This window comes from Chiloscyllium punctatum, chromosome 4 (assembly GCF_047496795.1).
Source record: "Chiloscyllium punctatum isolate Juve2018m chromosome 4, sChiPun1.3, whole genome shotgun sequence".
NCBI lineage: Eukaryota > Metazoa > Chordata > Chondrichthyes > Orectolobiformes > Hemiscylliidae > Chiloscyllium > Chiloscyllium punctatum.
In genome coordinates this window covers 66,997,982-67,013,292 of record NC_092742.1, presented here as the reverse complement: position 1 = coordinate 67,013,292, position 15,311 = coordinate 66,997,982, and the positions used below count along the sequence as shown (strand labels likewise).

The 15,311-nt window shown below is 43.0% G+C and overlaps 1 protein-coding gene across 2 annotated transcripts in view; it reads right to left on the bottom strand.

Annotated features, from left to right (window-relative positions):
* Nucleotides 1-13,182, bottom strand: part of snx6 (sorting nexin 6) — a 59,110-nt gene extending 45,928 nt beyond the window's left edge. The window contains exons 1-4 of one of the 2 annotated variants that reach the window (XM_072568944.1): nucleotides 13,129-13,182; nucleotides 12,951-12,998; nucleotides 7,884-7,988; nucleotides 4,780-4,890 (exon numbers count right to left, since the gene is read on the bottom strand). In XM_072568944.1, the coding sequence (XP_072425045.1) occupies nucleotides 4,780-4,890; nucleotides 7,884-7,988; nucleotides 12,951-12,998; nucleotides 13,129-13,134 (270 nt within the window). In that variant the 5' untranslated portion in view covers nucleotides 13,135-13,182. Of the gene's footprint in view, nucleotides 1-4,779; nucleotides 4,891-7,883; nucleotides 7,989-12,950; nucleotides 13,002-13,128 lie in introns of both variants that reach the window. The other variant, XM_072568942.1, reaches the window with a different exon arrangement.
* Nucleotides 13,183-15,311: the final 2,129 nt, after the last annotated feature.

Genomic DNA, 15,311 nt, shown 5'->3' with positions numbered 1-15,311 from the left:
TATGTTCGCACTAACTGAAAAAAAAGTAATCAAAAAAATGAACTGTTCATTCTAATCTCACTTTACAGGACCTGGTCTGTAGCCTTGCCCAAATTATAGCACTTCAGGTGTTGCTGGCTCCATTGCCAAAACAGGCAGACACCTAACATCAAGTTTAATCTCTTTAAGATCTCAGTCCATAACCTTGTGGGGTTTAAAGTGTGTGTCTCAGTACTTTCTAAATGTTGAAGGTTTTCCCCTCTATCATCAAATCAAGCAGTGAAGCATTCACACTTTGGATGGAAAATTCCTCTGGAATTCCTTCTAAACTTCATGATGTAGAGATGCTGGTATTGGACTGGGGTGTACAAAGTTAAAAACCACACAACACCAGGTTATAGTCCAACAGGTTTATTTGGAAGCACTAGCTTTCAGAGTGCTGTTCCTTCATCAAGGGGGCTGTGGAGTGTTAGATCGTAGGATACAACTTATAGCAAAAGTTTACAGTGTGATGAAACTGAAACTGAAAAAGACCTGGATTGTTTGTGAAGTCTCTCATCTTTTAGAATGGGAATGTTGGTTTCAGTTCCTTCATATGCAAATTCCAGAACTTTCTAAAAGTTACATTCTCAAGTGAACTTTATCAATAGCGCGTGCCATGCTAGCCCAGATAATGCGCCGAAGGTGTGAGGTGCCCTGTGTGAGGCTGTCTGTGCCACAATGTTCAGACTGATTCTAACCTAAAAAACGGATTTACACAATCTTCCATGGATTCAAGCGGCTTTTGAGAAAAATAAAATGTAATTCTATAAGTACAAATTCACTCCAAAAACTTGTGAGCGTGCATGTCTGTCCGCAAGCGTGTGCATGCTTGCCTGCCTGAACGTGAGTGTGCGTGACTGCCTGCCTGCCTGTGCGCCCGCGCGTCTATCTGCCGGAGCGTGGCTGTCTGTCAGAGCACATGTCTGAGCATGTGCGAGTGTGTCTGTCTATCTGTCACAGCGAGTGTCTGCCTAAGCGATGTGTGTGTCTGCCTGTCTGTCAGAGCGTGTCTATCTATCTGTCTAAGCTAGTGTGGCTGACCGTGTCTATCTGTCTGTCTAAGCTAGTGTGTCTGAGCGTGTGTCTGTCTGTCTGCCTGCCTGAGTGAGAGCGCGCACACCTGCCCGCCTGCCCGAGCACACACACCTGTCCGCCTGCCTGTCTGAGCACGCGCACCTGTCCGCCTGTCAGAGGCTGAATGTTCCAGACTGCTGAAGTGTTCTCTGACTGGGAGGGAACATTCTTGTCTGTTGATTGTTGTGCTGTGTGCATTCCAATGCTGTAGCCTTTGCTCGGACTCACCAATGTACCATGCCTTAGGGCATTCTTGCTTGCAGCGTATGAGATAGACAACATTGACCAAATCATGAGTACCTGCCATGGACATGGTGGGAGGTGCCCCCACGTATAATGATGATATCCACGTCAACACTCTGACACATCTTGCAGCATCTACCGTGACAGATCAATTTGGTCCCCACAGCTGGATGGATGAAGAACTAGTTGTCAAAGGTGAAAACATTGCAATTGAGGATGAAGCAGATAAGTTGTAGTACGATGCTCGGAGATTGGCAGTTGTTGGTATTGAATACTGAGGCTGTTGCCGCGATGTCATCAGTGTGGGGGATGCTGGTGTAGAGTGCTGAAACATCCATTATGACAAGGAAGGGTCCTGGTTCGACCAGTCTATGGGTGCAGAGTTTCGGTAAGAAATCTGTAGTGTCGCAACGGAAGCTGGGGGACCCCTGTACAATGGGTTTCAAGATGCCTTCAATGTAGCCAGAGAGATTCTCATACAGGGTCCTAATGCCTGATACGATGGGACGTCCTGGTGTGTTGATTGTGCATTTTTGGAAGGCGGTAGAAGTCGCCTACGTGAAAAATCCGAGGGCGTGTTGGGAACTCTGAAGGACTGGAAAAGTCCAGATCAACATGTTTAGTTCACCGGAGTGCTCTTTGGTCAGATTAGCCGGCAGTTGCCTGTAGTGTTCCTGGGTGGAGGAGGAGCTATAGTCATTCAGAATAGAACAGTTTCCTATTCTGCAGTTATGTTTGAGCCAGGGTGTCTCTGAAGAAGGAGCACACGGTGTCCACCAACACCCTCAAGCTGTTCAGGGAGAGGTGGGCACCACCGGGAGTGGAGTGTATTATTTCCCTCCCCAACTCTATTTTGGTTTAATCCCTGCCCTGTTCTTCACTGTTTGATCATAGAGAAAGAAAGACACTGCTCGTCACTGGCCACTTGGGTGTTTCTTTGTTTTTCCTGGTGGTGGAAATTGTATAAAGATTTATACACCTGTATCTTTCACTTTGTCTCACACCTGCACACAGACACAATAGGGTGCTGGGGAAAAATAAGCACTACCGCGGTTAGGCGGTAGTGGGGGGGTAAAGCAAAAAATATTACCAAGAGATTTTAGAGTCTCTTCAGTTTGGAGCACTGACTCTGTGCTGGCTGATGCTCCAGTCAATGTGTTACTGCTGGAATTGAGGAGGAGAAGAGTTTTCTTTGTCTTTTTTCCCCCCTTTTCTTTCAAAAAAATATATAAACAGGAGAATACAAGCACTACTGCTGTTGGGCGGTAGTGTGGGGAAAAAAATTAAAATAGAACAGATTACTGCAAGGAAATGTACCAACAACTAAATAACCAGGAACACTACAGGGAACTACCGACTGAGCACACCCGTGAACTAAACACATTGATCAGAACTTTGGATCCAGTCCTTCAGAGTTCCCTATCGCCCTCGTACTTCTCGCGTAGGCGATGTCTACTGCTTTCCAAAGATACGCAAAGCCAACACACCATGACATCCCTTCACATCAGGCAATGGGACCCTGCTTGAGAACCTCTCTGGCTATGTTGAAGGCATCTTGAAACCCATTGTACAGGGGACCCCCAGCTTCTGTCACGACACTACAGATTTCTTACAGAAACTCAGTACCCACAGACCAGTTGAACCAGGAGTATCCCTAGTCACAATAGATGTTTCTACACCAGCATCTCCCACAATGATGGCATCATGGCAACAGCCTCAGTACTCTGAACCAACAAGTGCCAATCTCTGAACACAGTCCTACAATTCACCCCCTTTTCCTCAACCACAACATTTTCACCTTTGACAACCAGTTCATCATCCAGACACATGGAACAGCCACGGGGACCAAATTTGCACCTCAATATGCCAGCATTTTCATGCACAGGTTCAAACAAGACTTCTTCTCTACACAGGACCTCCAGCCAACACTATACACCAGTTACACTGATGACATTTACTTCCTCTGGACCCATGGCGAGGAGTCACTGAAACAGCTACAGTGATATCAACAAGTTTCATCCCATCATCAAGCTCACCATGGACTAATCTCTACTATCTGTCTCATTCTTGGACACATACATCTCCATCTAGGATGGGTACCTCAGTACCTCTCTCTACTGCAAACCAACAGATAACTTCACGATGCTATACTACTCCAGCTTCCACCCAAAACATATTAGAACAGACATTCCCTCTGGGCAAGCCCTTTGCAAATACAAGATCTGTTCAAATGAGGAGGAACGTGACAGGCACCTGGAAGTACTCTAGGATGCCCTCATAAGGACGGGATACGATGCTCAACTCATCGACCGCCAGTTCCCATGTGCCACAGCAAGAAACTGTAATGACCTCCTGGGGAGACAGACACGAGCTGCAACCACAGGGTACTCTTTGTCATGCAGTACTTCCCGGGAGCCAAAAGACTATGCCATGTTCTTTGCAGACTGCAACACGTTATCAATGAGGATGAGCAACTCACCAAGACCTTCCCCACACGCCCACTTTTCACCTTAAAACCACCACCAAACCTCAAATAGATCACTGTTCATAGTAAACTGCCCAGCTTTCAGGACAACGCCATACAACCTTGTCACGGTGGACGCTGCGAAACGTATCAGAATTTTGACACAGATACCACCATTATGCATGGGACACCTCCCACTACGTACGTGGCAGACACTCATGCGACTCAGCCAACGTTGCCTATTTCATACGCTGCAGGCAAGGATGCCCTGAGGCATGGTACAATGGCATGACAAAGCAGAGGCTACAGCAACGGATGAATGGACACCGCACAATAATCAACAGACCATTCCCTCCCAGTCAGAGAACACTTCAGTGGTTCAGGATATTCGACCTTGGCCCTTCAGCTGACTGTCCTCCAAGGTGGACTTCGGGACAGGCAACAATGAAAAGTGGCCGAGCAGATAGCCAAGTTCAGTACCAATGGGGACACCCGTGCATCATAGGAAAAAGATTAATATTCATACAAGTATAAGTTTATAATCTGCAGCAGCACAGAGCTTAGCTTCTGTCACATCAGTAGGCTTCCCCCTTTAAGATTTTCCTGCACTCTAACATTTATTCTTGTGCTTTATCTTGTTTGCACAAACTGTATGTAAAGTAGCTTGGCAAATGTGCTTAAGTACTGAGTACTAGTGGTTTGTTTATCTCCAGTAACTGTTGACAAAAAATGGTCAATAAGTAAATTGCAAGCTATTAGATTTCACTATCAATACCAGCACTTAACAATTAAAGGAGAGATTACTGTTTGGAACAGGAAGAACACAACATTACATATCCCAATGCAACATTTTCTTAAATAATTTAAGATTTTCTTGCAATAAATAAAAATTAATAATAACTCCAATTTCTGTCAGGACCCTTGATTTAATAAAACCAAATTTGTACTCAAAACTATTTGAATGCTATCATACTCACAACATAACCAGCATAATCTTCATTTTCAACAAAAGCATCGTGAAGCCAGACAAATTCTTCATGTTGACGGACAACAGAAAATTCATCCTGTTTAAAATTAGGTAGGGTGCTCTGCAGGAAAACAAACACATTTTTTAAAAAAAACAGCATCCATAAATTCATTTCTTTTAAAAAGAAAAATGTGGTAGATACAATTAACACTAAAAAAAAATTTTACAAATTTAGGAAAAAAGTTCTTAACCAGAGTAAAATAGGTGGTGGCATGGTCAGTGAAGAAGATTACTAAGATTACAAAGGGACCTTGATCAGATGGGCCAATAGACCAAGAAGCAGCAGATGGAGTTTAATGTAGATAAACGTATTGCATTTCGGTACCAGTGCAGGATTCATACTGTTAAAGGTAGGGCTCTGGGGAATGTTGCTGAACAAAAGAGACCCTGTGGTGCAGGTGCATTGTTCCTTGAAAGTACAGTCGCAGGTAGACAGGGTGGTGAAGTCAGCATTTGGCACGTTGCCTTCATTGATCAGAATACTGAGTATGGGTGTTGGGACATCATGTCCCAGCTATACAGGACATTGTGAGTCGACTTTTAGAGGACTGCGTACAATTCCTGTCGCCTTTCTAAAGGAAGGATATTATTAAACTTGACAGGCTGCAGAAAATATTTACAAGCATGTTGCTGGGACTGAAGGGTCTGAGTTATATGGAGATACTGAATGGGCTGGGTTTTTTTTTGCCTCGCTGGAGCATTGGAGGCTGAGGAGTGATCTTATAGAGGTTTGTAAAATTATAAAGGAAGTCGATAGGGTAAATAGCCAAGGTCTTTTCTGAGGGCGGGGAGTCCAAATCTAGAAGGTATAGATTTAAAGTGAGAGAAGATAGATTTAAAAAGGACCTGAAGTGTAACCTTTTTATGCAGACAGTGGTGTGTGTGTATGGGACAAGGTGCCAAGTCAGAAGATGAATAGTGAAGAATTACATTTCAAAATTGAATAAAATAGTTCAAAAGGGCCAGATGACAATGATTGGGGTATAGTCTAAAGAAGTTTTTACATTGTTTGAATATTGCTTTGGCATTAGACAAGGTGACATCTCAAAATTGCTTTCTGTTTGAGCAATCACTGCTGACACAACATAAACAGTAACTTAAATAAACCAGAACAAAAACAAAATTGACCTGAAACATTAACTCTTATTTCACGCTTCACTGATGCTGCCAGACCTGCGTATTTCCAGCGTTTTCCGTTTTTAAATAGATTTTTGAACTTGTCCAAAATTTTAATTTCTGCTACTTAAACAAAACTTTGAAAATTATTTTCTTACAAATAGCTTTGTAACTAAGACTATATATCTACTTGGCACCTTATAATTAACCACGGTGGTGTGTAAAAAAAAATCATTTTTTAAAAAATTGTTCACGAGATGTGAGCCTTCCTAGCTTATTTTATCACCCATCCTTAATTGCCTAGAGGGCACAGAAGGGTCAAACACATTTCTATGGGTCTTGAGTCACATGTAGGCCAGACCAGATAAAGATGGCAGATTTTGTTTCCTACAGAGAACTTGGTAACGAGATGGGTTTTTGTTTAAAACAACAATAGTGATTACATGGTTGACATTAAAATTAGTGTTTAAACTCCAGATTCTTTTTTAATATATTGAAGTAAAATTTTACCATCTAACAGGACAAAATTTGAGCCCACGTCCCCAGAAAATTAGCCTGAGATTATGGATTCCTAGTCTAGTGACTGACCCCACCCACACACAATATAATTAATCAGTGTGTTATTTCACCATATAATGCAGAGCACAAAAATGACTAGAAACTAAGTTCAGAATTGACCTTCCATTTTAAAGGATGTTGATGTTAACATGAAGAGATTGCCCTAACTACATACAAACTGTTAATAAATTTGATTTGAAGAAGCTTTACAATTTGTATAGCGTGTAGTATTAAATAACAAAGAACTGAGCAAAAGATTCAAGGTAACTTTGACAACATACAACTATGATTTCAACAATGGAAAACACAGAAGCAATCTAGGAAGCAAATCCATTTGTGGTTTCCACAATCATTGAAATTACAAACATATAAGGAAAGCCGACGCAGTCGTTTCCATTTTCTAGAAACAATACAATCATAATGAAGCTTAATATTAAGTAACCACATTTGATTCAATTACAAATACAAACAAAATTCTAGCTTCTTTTCAACAATGATTGATATTTCAATACAGAATTAGAATTGGTATGTAAATACTACTTTCTGTACATTCTAAAATACACCACATCATTGCACCAGAGTTCTCCCCAAATAAGTTCCCAATCTTAATAAGCACCACAGTGCACAAGAGGCCATCTAACCAGCAATCAATTTTGCCACTTAACTGGGCAATATTAATTATCATTTGTATATATTTTTAGCTCTGGCACTTTAAGAACCAAAGATGCCAAGCAATAGAAACATCAAGTGTTTTGATTAGATTCCCTACAGTGTAGAAACAGGCCCTTCAGCCCAACAAGTCCACACCGACCCTCCAAAGAATAACCCATCCAGACCCATTTCCCTCTGACTGATGCACCTCACGCTATGGGCACTTTAGTATGGCCAATTCACCGAACCTTCACATCTTTGGATTGTGGGAGGAAACCGGAGCACCCGGAGGAAACCCACACAGACACGGGGAGAATGTGCAAACTCCACAGAGACAGTCGCCCGACGCTAGAATCGAACCTGGGACCCGGGTGCTGTGAGGCAGCAGTGCTAACCACTGAGCCACCATGCTGCCCCAATTTTGTGAAGGTGTGCATTATTTGAACAGAAATGTACCAAAACTTTGTCTCAACTCAACTGGAAGGGGTCACTGATGCCAGCATGTCAAAACACTCTTGACAAACGTACTTGAAAATTCAGGCAGGACCTAAAACAATTCAGGCAAGAGATTCAAACTCTTCTTAAAGCTATGCTTAACAGAAATGATGTGATAAAAGCTACATTGTTCTCTTACTTAAAGCTGAAGATAAATATTAAAAAAAAATTTGCTGTAAATTTACAGCACAATGTTTCACTGTTTACAACATAAGAGAAAGAATTTAAATTCACCTTTGTGTGAACTGTAAATTTCACTTTATCTCTCTCACTCAGAGCATCTGAAATGTCAACCTGAAGAATGGCATCTGTTTGGAGATCTACAATCACGGGTCTCGGCTGAAATGTAAAAATAAATAAAAATAAGCCTTAACATGTACATTACCTCAAAAATACAGTTGAATCTGAAGTTTAATGCAGAAAATATGAATGAATACACATTGATACTAAGAAGAGGAATTAAAAACAAATGCTAAATGGTAAGATTTTAGAAAAAGCAGCAAAAAATAACTTGGGAGTAGGTATGTGAGTCACAAAAGGTAGTAGTACAATTGTCAAAATAATGCCTCTAACCACAGAATACAAAACAAATAGATGATTTTCAACTTCTATGGAGTCTAAACAGTCAGCTGCATTGTTCATGGTTTTCCCATTATAAGAAAGGTTGAAAGGTGACATAAAAAGTTGCTACGTGGATTCACTTGGAAATTGCCAGACAGGCAAGGTTATATTTCTGAAGGCAATTGCAAAGTTGAAGATTTTAGACTGGAGCCAAAATGGTTGAAGGCTGATCGACCATAATCTTCAAAGTGATGAAAGAGAATTGAAAAATTTGTGGATCATTCTCACTACTTTGCGAACACTAACAATTTTTTACTAATCACAAATAGAACCAATGGGGATGTATTAATAAAATAATCTTTGCGTAGCTAGTGTTCAGAGTAGAAACCCCATCCCTCATAGTATTGTTAAAGCAGGGTACACAAATTCTGACAGAAGAATTAACAGCTGCCTGAACAGAACAAAAAGGAAAATCTTCATGTATTAAGAATAAAGACAGCATATTTGGATAGACCACGTGGCACAAAATATGGCAGGTGTAATGGGTCTACAATTCTAATTGTGCTCGAAGAATGGTTAGACTTACATGAAGGTAATCTCATTAAATCTAAGAATGCCCAACTGCTAGCACAAATAGATATAAAGTCAATGTCCATTATTACACTGAAAATCTGAAAACAATGATCATTTTTGTTTTGACAGAATTTTCTTTCTGCTAAAGTAATATTACAAGCTTTAGTAGACATTGGATCCACAATTCAATTGGTACAAAATAGGACTTTCACATTAATCAACTTATTTGAAGCAAGTTGAACATATGTTTATTATCTACCATTATTCTTTTACCTAATAAATCTGAACATTAGCCCTACAAACAGAGGTGATTTGAGATAAAATCAGAAATTTTCGAGAAACTCAATAGGTCTGACAGCATCTGTGGAAAGAGAAACAGAGCTGAAATTGAGTGCAATATGACATATCCTTGGAACACTTCCCCCTGCAAAGTCCTCCTTATTAACAACTGAAAGTTTGTATCAAAATTGGGAGAACTGTTCACAGACTAGTCAAGTATCAGCCTTACATACTCATATTCACAGAATTCTAATTCATCATGTCCCAGAAACCAGTATTATCATCTCTGGATGTGTCCTGTTCTCCTGACAGCATAAAGCATCAAATGGTGTGGTATAGTGATGTACAATCAGGAATGACTTGCCTCCAACATTTTGGATCTCATGAAGGAAACTTTGTGCTGATTATCAATTACTCTTCCCCTACCACACACCTGGTTCTGGATTAGTGGTGCTGAAGAGCATAGCAGTTCAGGCAGCATCCAAGGAGCTTTGAAATCAACGTTTTGGGCAAAAGCCCTTCATCAGGAATAAAGGCAGTGAGCCTGGAGCGTGGAGAGATAAGCTAGAGGAGGGCGGGGGTGGGGAGAAAGTAGCATAGAGTACAATGGGTGAGTGGGGGAGGGGATCAAAGTGATAGGTCAGGGAGGAGAGGGTGGAGTGGATAGGTGGAAAAGGAGATAGGCGGAAAAGGAGATAGGCAGGAGGACAAGTCCGGACAAGTCATGGGGACAGTGCTGAGCTGGAAGTTTAGAACTAGGGTGAAGTGGGGGAAGGGGAAATGAGGAAACTGTTGAAGTCCACATTGATGCCCTGGGGTTGAAGTGTTCCGAGGCGGAAGATGAGGCGTTCTTCCTCCAGGCGTCTGGTGGTGAGAGAGCGGCAGTGAAGGAGGCCCAGGACCTCCATGTCCTCGGCAGAGTGGGAGGGGGAGTTGAAATGTTGGGCCATGGGGCGGTGTGGTTGATTGGTGCGGGTGTCCCGGAGATGTTCCCTAAAGCACTCTGCTAGGAGGCGCCCAGTCTCTCCAATGTAGAGGAGACCACATCGGGAGCAACGGATACAATAAATGATATTAGTGGATGTGCAAGTAAAACTTTGATGGATGTGGAAGGCATCTGCAGTCATTGTTTTTACCCCTACCACACACCCCCCACAACATGTTTGATAAATCAGCACTCCTTTATGTTGAGCAACAATTGGGACGAACACAGAATTAACTCTGGGTGAGGAACTTTAATGACTAACACTAAGAATGGTTCAGTAGCACCATTACTGACTGTTGGCTGCTGGTATGCTATGGCCAGGAGACAAACCAAACAAAAACTTACTTTAGCTTTGTCCTCATCAATCTGCCCAAAGCAAACACATATGTCAAACAGCACAGAAACAAACCTATTGGTCCAACTTAACTATGCAAACCAGATATCCTAAATTAATCTAGTCCTATTTGCCAGTGTTTGGCCCATATTGCTCTAAACCTTTCCTACTCATAAACACATCTGGATGTGTTTTAAATGTTGTAATTGTACCAGCCTCCACCATGCCCTCTGCAGCTCATTCCATACATGCACCACCTTCTGCATGAAAAAGTTGCCCCCAGGTCCCTTTTAAACATTTCCACTCTCACCTTAAACCTACGCCCTCTAAGTTTGGACTTCCCCAACCCAGGAAAAGACCTTGGCATACAAAAATAAAGCACAGATAAGGAAGGTTATTTTATTGTAGAAACTTAGTATCCCTCCAACACAAACTACATTTTGAATGATTCCAGCTTTTACTTTCACTAAGCTAAGCATTAATCACTCTGGAGTGCCACCTGAATCCTTAACTTTTCCCTGACCAGTATCTAACAATTTCTCTTTACACAACAGTTAAAAGTTTAGTTTAAAGTAGTGCCCTAAATTAACGACTTTTAATCTACTTTGGTAACTTATGTCAATATGGGAAAACCAACTTTTCCACTCACCATTTATTCCTCAAATACTGCTTATTTGTGAAATTGGGCTATGCTGAGATTGGCTGCAGGCCTGATTTTAACCTATTCAAAACTCATCCATTTGCACAGAGATATAAATCAGGTTTCAGGAGTCTGCCCTGCAGCTCTTCTTTGTATTGATTCCAAGCTTGGTTTTCTGGTTAAGCTTTAGTAACTGATACCAAATGTACTACATAAGTTAAACTTTAACCAGAACACAAAATAACTTTTGTACCATGTCTTCAAACTTATGCTCTACACTAATTTCACAACAAAGCATTCTGTTTGTTCTGTTAAAATATTTTCAATAATGCCAAGTAGCAATTAATTGTGTAACGTTTCATTCTCTTCAGCCTCCCCCTTAGCCAGTTCAACAACATTCAGCAAATTGTGTGATAAAATATAAACTTTGGTGTTTATTCAACAACTTTGAAATGGTTCAGAGCTAAACTGAAAAACGATCAGGAAACACCAGGTCAGGTTGATTGAATTAGAAATAAACCTGGTCAACTGTTTTTTTCTTCACATGAAAATTAAACTGTACATGATCTTGACACAAACAGCCACTTACAACTTAGTAGTGTGACCAATAATTGTGTCCTTCATCATATTTGATCAACATCTCTAACTTCAAAACCACTGGACTTAAAGCACTGAGGATTTTCTTCTTCTTAAGGGCTGACAAGAGATCTATCCTGAGGAAACCAATATGCAAATAATTAACAAACACCACCTCTCAGTTAAATATCATTTATTAAGTTGCAAACGATGTATGTTGGAAAAGGTATTTTGATGACTTAGGGAAGTGATTTTAATACTGGCTTTAAATATTGTGCTCGATCAGTACCTTGGAGTATTATTTGATATGCAAATAAACATGTACATTCATCTATCCTTTTAGACAAAAACATCGGCATTATTAGATTACCATTAACAAAACTTATGCACTTTCACACAAAAATTCAAAATATGTTAGATCCAATTTATCTATTCACATTTTATGGAGGGGTGAATTCACAATTTCATTCAGCACTATGCAACACCCTTGCAACATGTTTCCATGCATGCTATTCCTGTACATAATTTGGCAAATTGATTTAGCCACTACTTTTGCAAGAGGGCAATCTCAAAAATATATCACAAAATGATCAAGATAACTGTTCCCACTGATATAAAGCAGGACATGGGAAAGAGAAAATAAAACACAATAATAACATTATAATCTTAGGAGATAATTTGTGGCAGTATCAATAACTTGCTTTAAAAAAAGTAGTCTGATTTCACAATGCTCCAGATCTTTTATGAAGGCAGAACAGCAAACAGATTTCTAGTTTATTCTGTTTGTTTACAGTTCAAACAGCTGAATTTCAGACTGAAGTGGGAATGGAGCTGCAAAGATCACAGCCACTGGAGACCCTTGATCTCTGCCTATCTACTCCCAGAGAAAAAAAATAAGCTGCCTGAGGAATGAAAAGTTACAATTGTCGAAAGACCTTCCTAAACCGCAATATTCATACGCGCTTCTTTAACCAACATACACAAATGACATGAATAGCCTGTTGGTCACTTTCGCAGCTAAACTTCTTAAAAGCTGATTTAATAACTAGAAATCAAAACCTGCAATAGCAAATAGGAATGTAAATTAATGTTAAGACTTAAGACTCTACGTCGATGTGAGAAAATAAAGAATTTGGGGACATACGAAAGCTGCTACAGATACACATTTGATAAAAGGCGTCTTAAGTGTAATAAATTACGAAAACAGAACAGGCTGGCGAATGAAATGGTGAGTGATCCACGAAAGGGAAGGGCTGAAGCCCTCAGGTGACTGAATTTCCCTGATTTCCCAGGAAAGGCCCAACTGAGGGCCCAAGACTGGAGACACAGAAACTGGGAACAGCAAAAACTTACTCCTCGGTCCTCCTCTGACAGGAAGTCGGGGCCGTCGTCCAACCCTTCCTGCTGATTGAACAGAACAAAACATTGTCACTGCACAACAGCAACACTAATATCCGCGCCTTACATTGTGCTCCGTTACAAAAAAAAACCAAGAAAAATCCAGGAATGAACTCCAACCGAGAAGACCCACCATCATGGCTGCAGCTGCGAGAGAGGCACCCGGGGTCACGTGACAATCAGGGAACTCCGTGACGTAATAAACGGGGAGGCGGATCCTCCATTCAGGCAGCAGGGGGCAGATGGTGATCACCCAGTGTACCACTGTCCCCACCACTGGGGGCAGATGGTGATCACCCAGTGTACCACTGTCCCCACCACTGGGGGCAGATGGTGATCACCCAGTGTACCACTGTCCCCACCACTGGGGGCAGATGGTGATCACCCAGTGTACCACTGTCCCCACCACTGGGGGCAGATGGTGATCACCCAGTGTACCACTGTCCCCACCACTGGGGGCAGATGGTGATCACCCAGTGTACCACTGTCCCCACCACTGGGGGCAGATGGTGATCACCCAGTGTACCCCTGTCCCCACCACTGGGGGCAGATGGTGATCACCCAGTGTACCACTGTCCCCACCACTGGACGCAGAGGGAGCTCACTCAGTGTACCACTGTCCCCACCACTGGACGCAGAGGGAGGTCACCCAGGGTACCATTGTCCCCACCACTGGGGGCAGAGGGAGATCACCCAGTGTACCACTGTCCCTACCACTGGGGGCAGAGGGAGATCATTCAGTGTACTACTGTCCCCACCACTGGACGCAGAGGGAGGTCACCCAGGGTACCATTGTCCCCACCACTGGGGGCAGAGGGAGACCACCCAGTGTACCACTGTCCCCACCACTGGGGGCAGAGGGAGATCACCCAGTGTACCCCTGTCCCCACCACTGGGGGCAGATGGTGATCACCCAGTGTACCACTGTCCCCACCACTGGACGCAGAGGGAGCTCACTCAGTGTACCACTGTCCCCACCACTGGACGCAGAGGGAGGTCACCCAGGGTACCATTGTCCCCACCACTGGGGGCAGAGGGAGATCACCCAGTGTACCACTGTCCCCACCACTGGGGGCAGAGGGAGATCATTCAGTGTACTACTGTCCCCACTACTGGGGGCAGAGGGGGGTTACCCAATGTACCACTGTCCCCACCACTGGGGGCAGAGGGAGATCATTCAGTGTACCTGTCCCCACCTCTGGGGGCAGAGGGAGATCACCCAGTGTACCACTGTCCCCACCTCTGGGGGCAGAGGGAGATCACCCAGTGTACCACTGTCCCCACCACTGGGGGCAGATGGTGATCACCCAGTGTACCACTGTCCCCACCAGTGGAAGCAAAGGGAGATCACCACTGTCTCCACTGGGGGCAGAGGGAGATCACCCAGTGTGCCACTATTTCCACCACTGGGCACAGAATGAGATCACCCAGTGTACCACTGTCCCCACCACTGGAGGCAAAGGGAAATCACCCAGTGTACCACTGTCCCACCACTGGGGGAAGAGGCAGATCACCCAGTGTACCACTGTCTCCATTACTGGCGGGCAGTGTGAGATCGCCCAATGTACCACTGTTCCCACCATTGGGGGCAAAGTGAGATCACCCAGTGTACCACTGTCCCCACCACTTGGGGTAGAGGGAGATCATCAGTGTGACCCACTTGGGGCAGAGGGAGATCATCCAGTAAACCACTGTCACCCCACTGGGGGCAGAGGGAGATCATCCAGTTTACCATTATCTCAGCCCCCCTCCCCCACCTGGGGCAAAGAGAAAACATCCAGTGTACCTCTGTCACCCAGCTGGGGCAGATGGAGATCATCCAGTGTACCACTGTCCCCACCACTGGTGGACAGAGGGAGACAGCCCAGTGTACCACTGTCCCCCATCACTGGGGCAGTGGGAGACTATCCAGAGTACAACAACCCCTGCCCAAACCTTAATACAATGTCTACTTAAATAATGAAAGATGTGAGAAACAGTGGTGAGAGCAGCTAATAAAGCATACTGAATTAATAAAGTAGTTGAGAGCAGAGAGGTTATGCTGTAATTGCATAAGACATCCGTAAGACTTCTGCTGAATTACTGTGTACAGTTCTGGGTAGCACACTTTAGAAAGGAGATGAATGCATTGCAGAAAGTGAAGAACGGAAGTATTGGTGGCATGGCAGAGCATGGACGCATTGTGGTAATGTCACTGGACTATTTATGAACCATAGTCCATAGTTTATGTTTTGGGCACATGGGTTTGAATCCCATGAAGCTCATGGCGAAGTTTGAATTCAATAAAAGTCTGGTAGAAGAAGAACTAGCCTAATG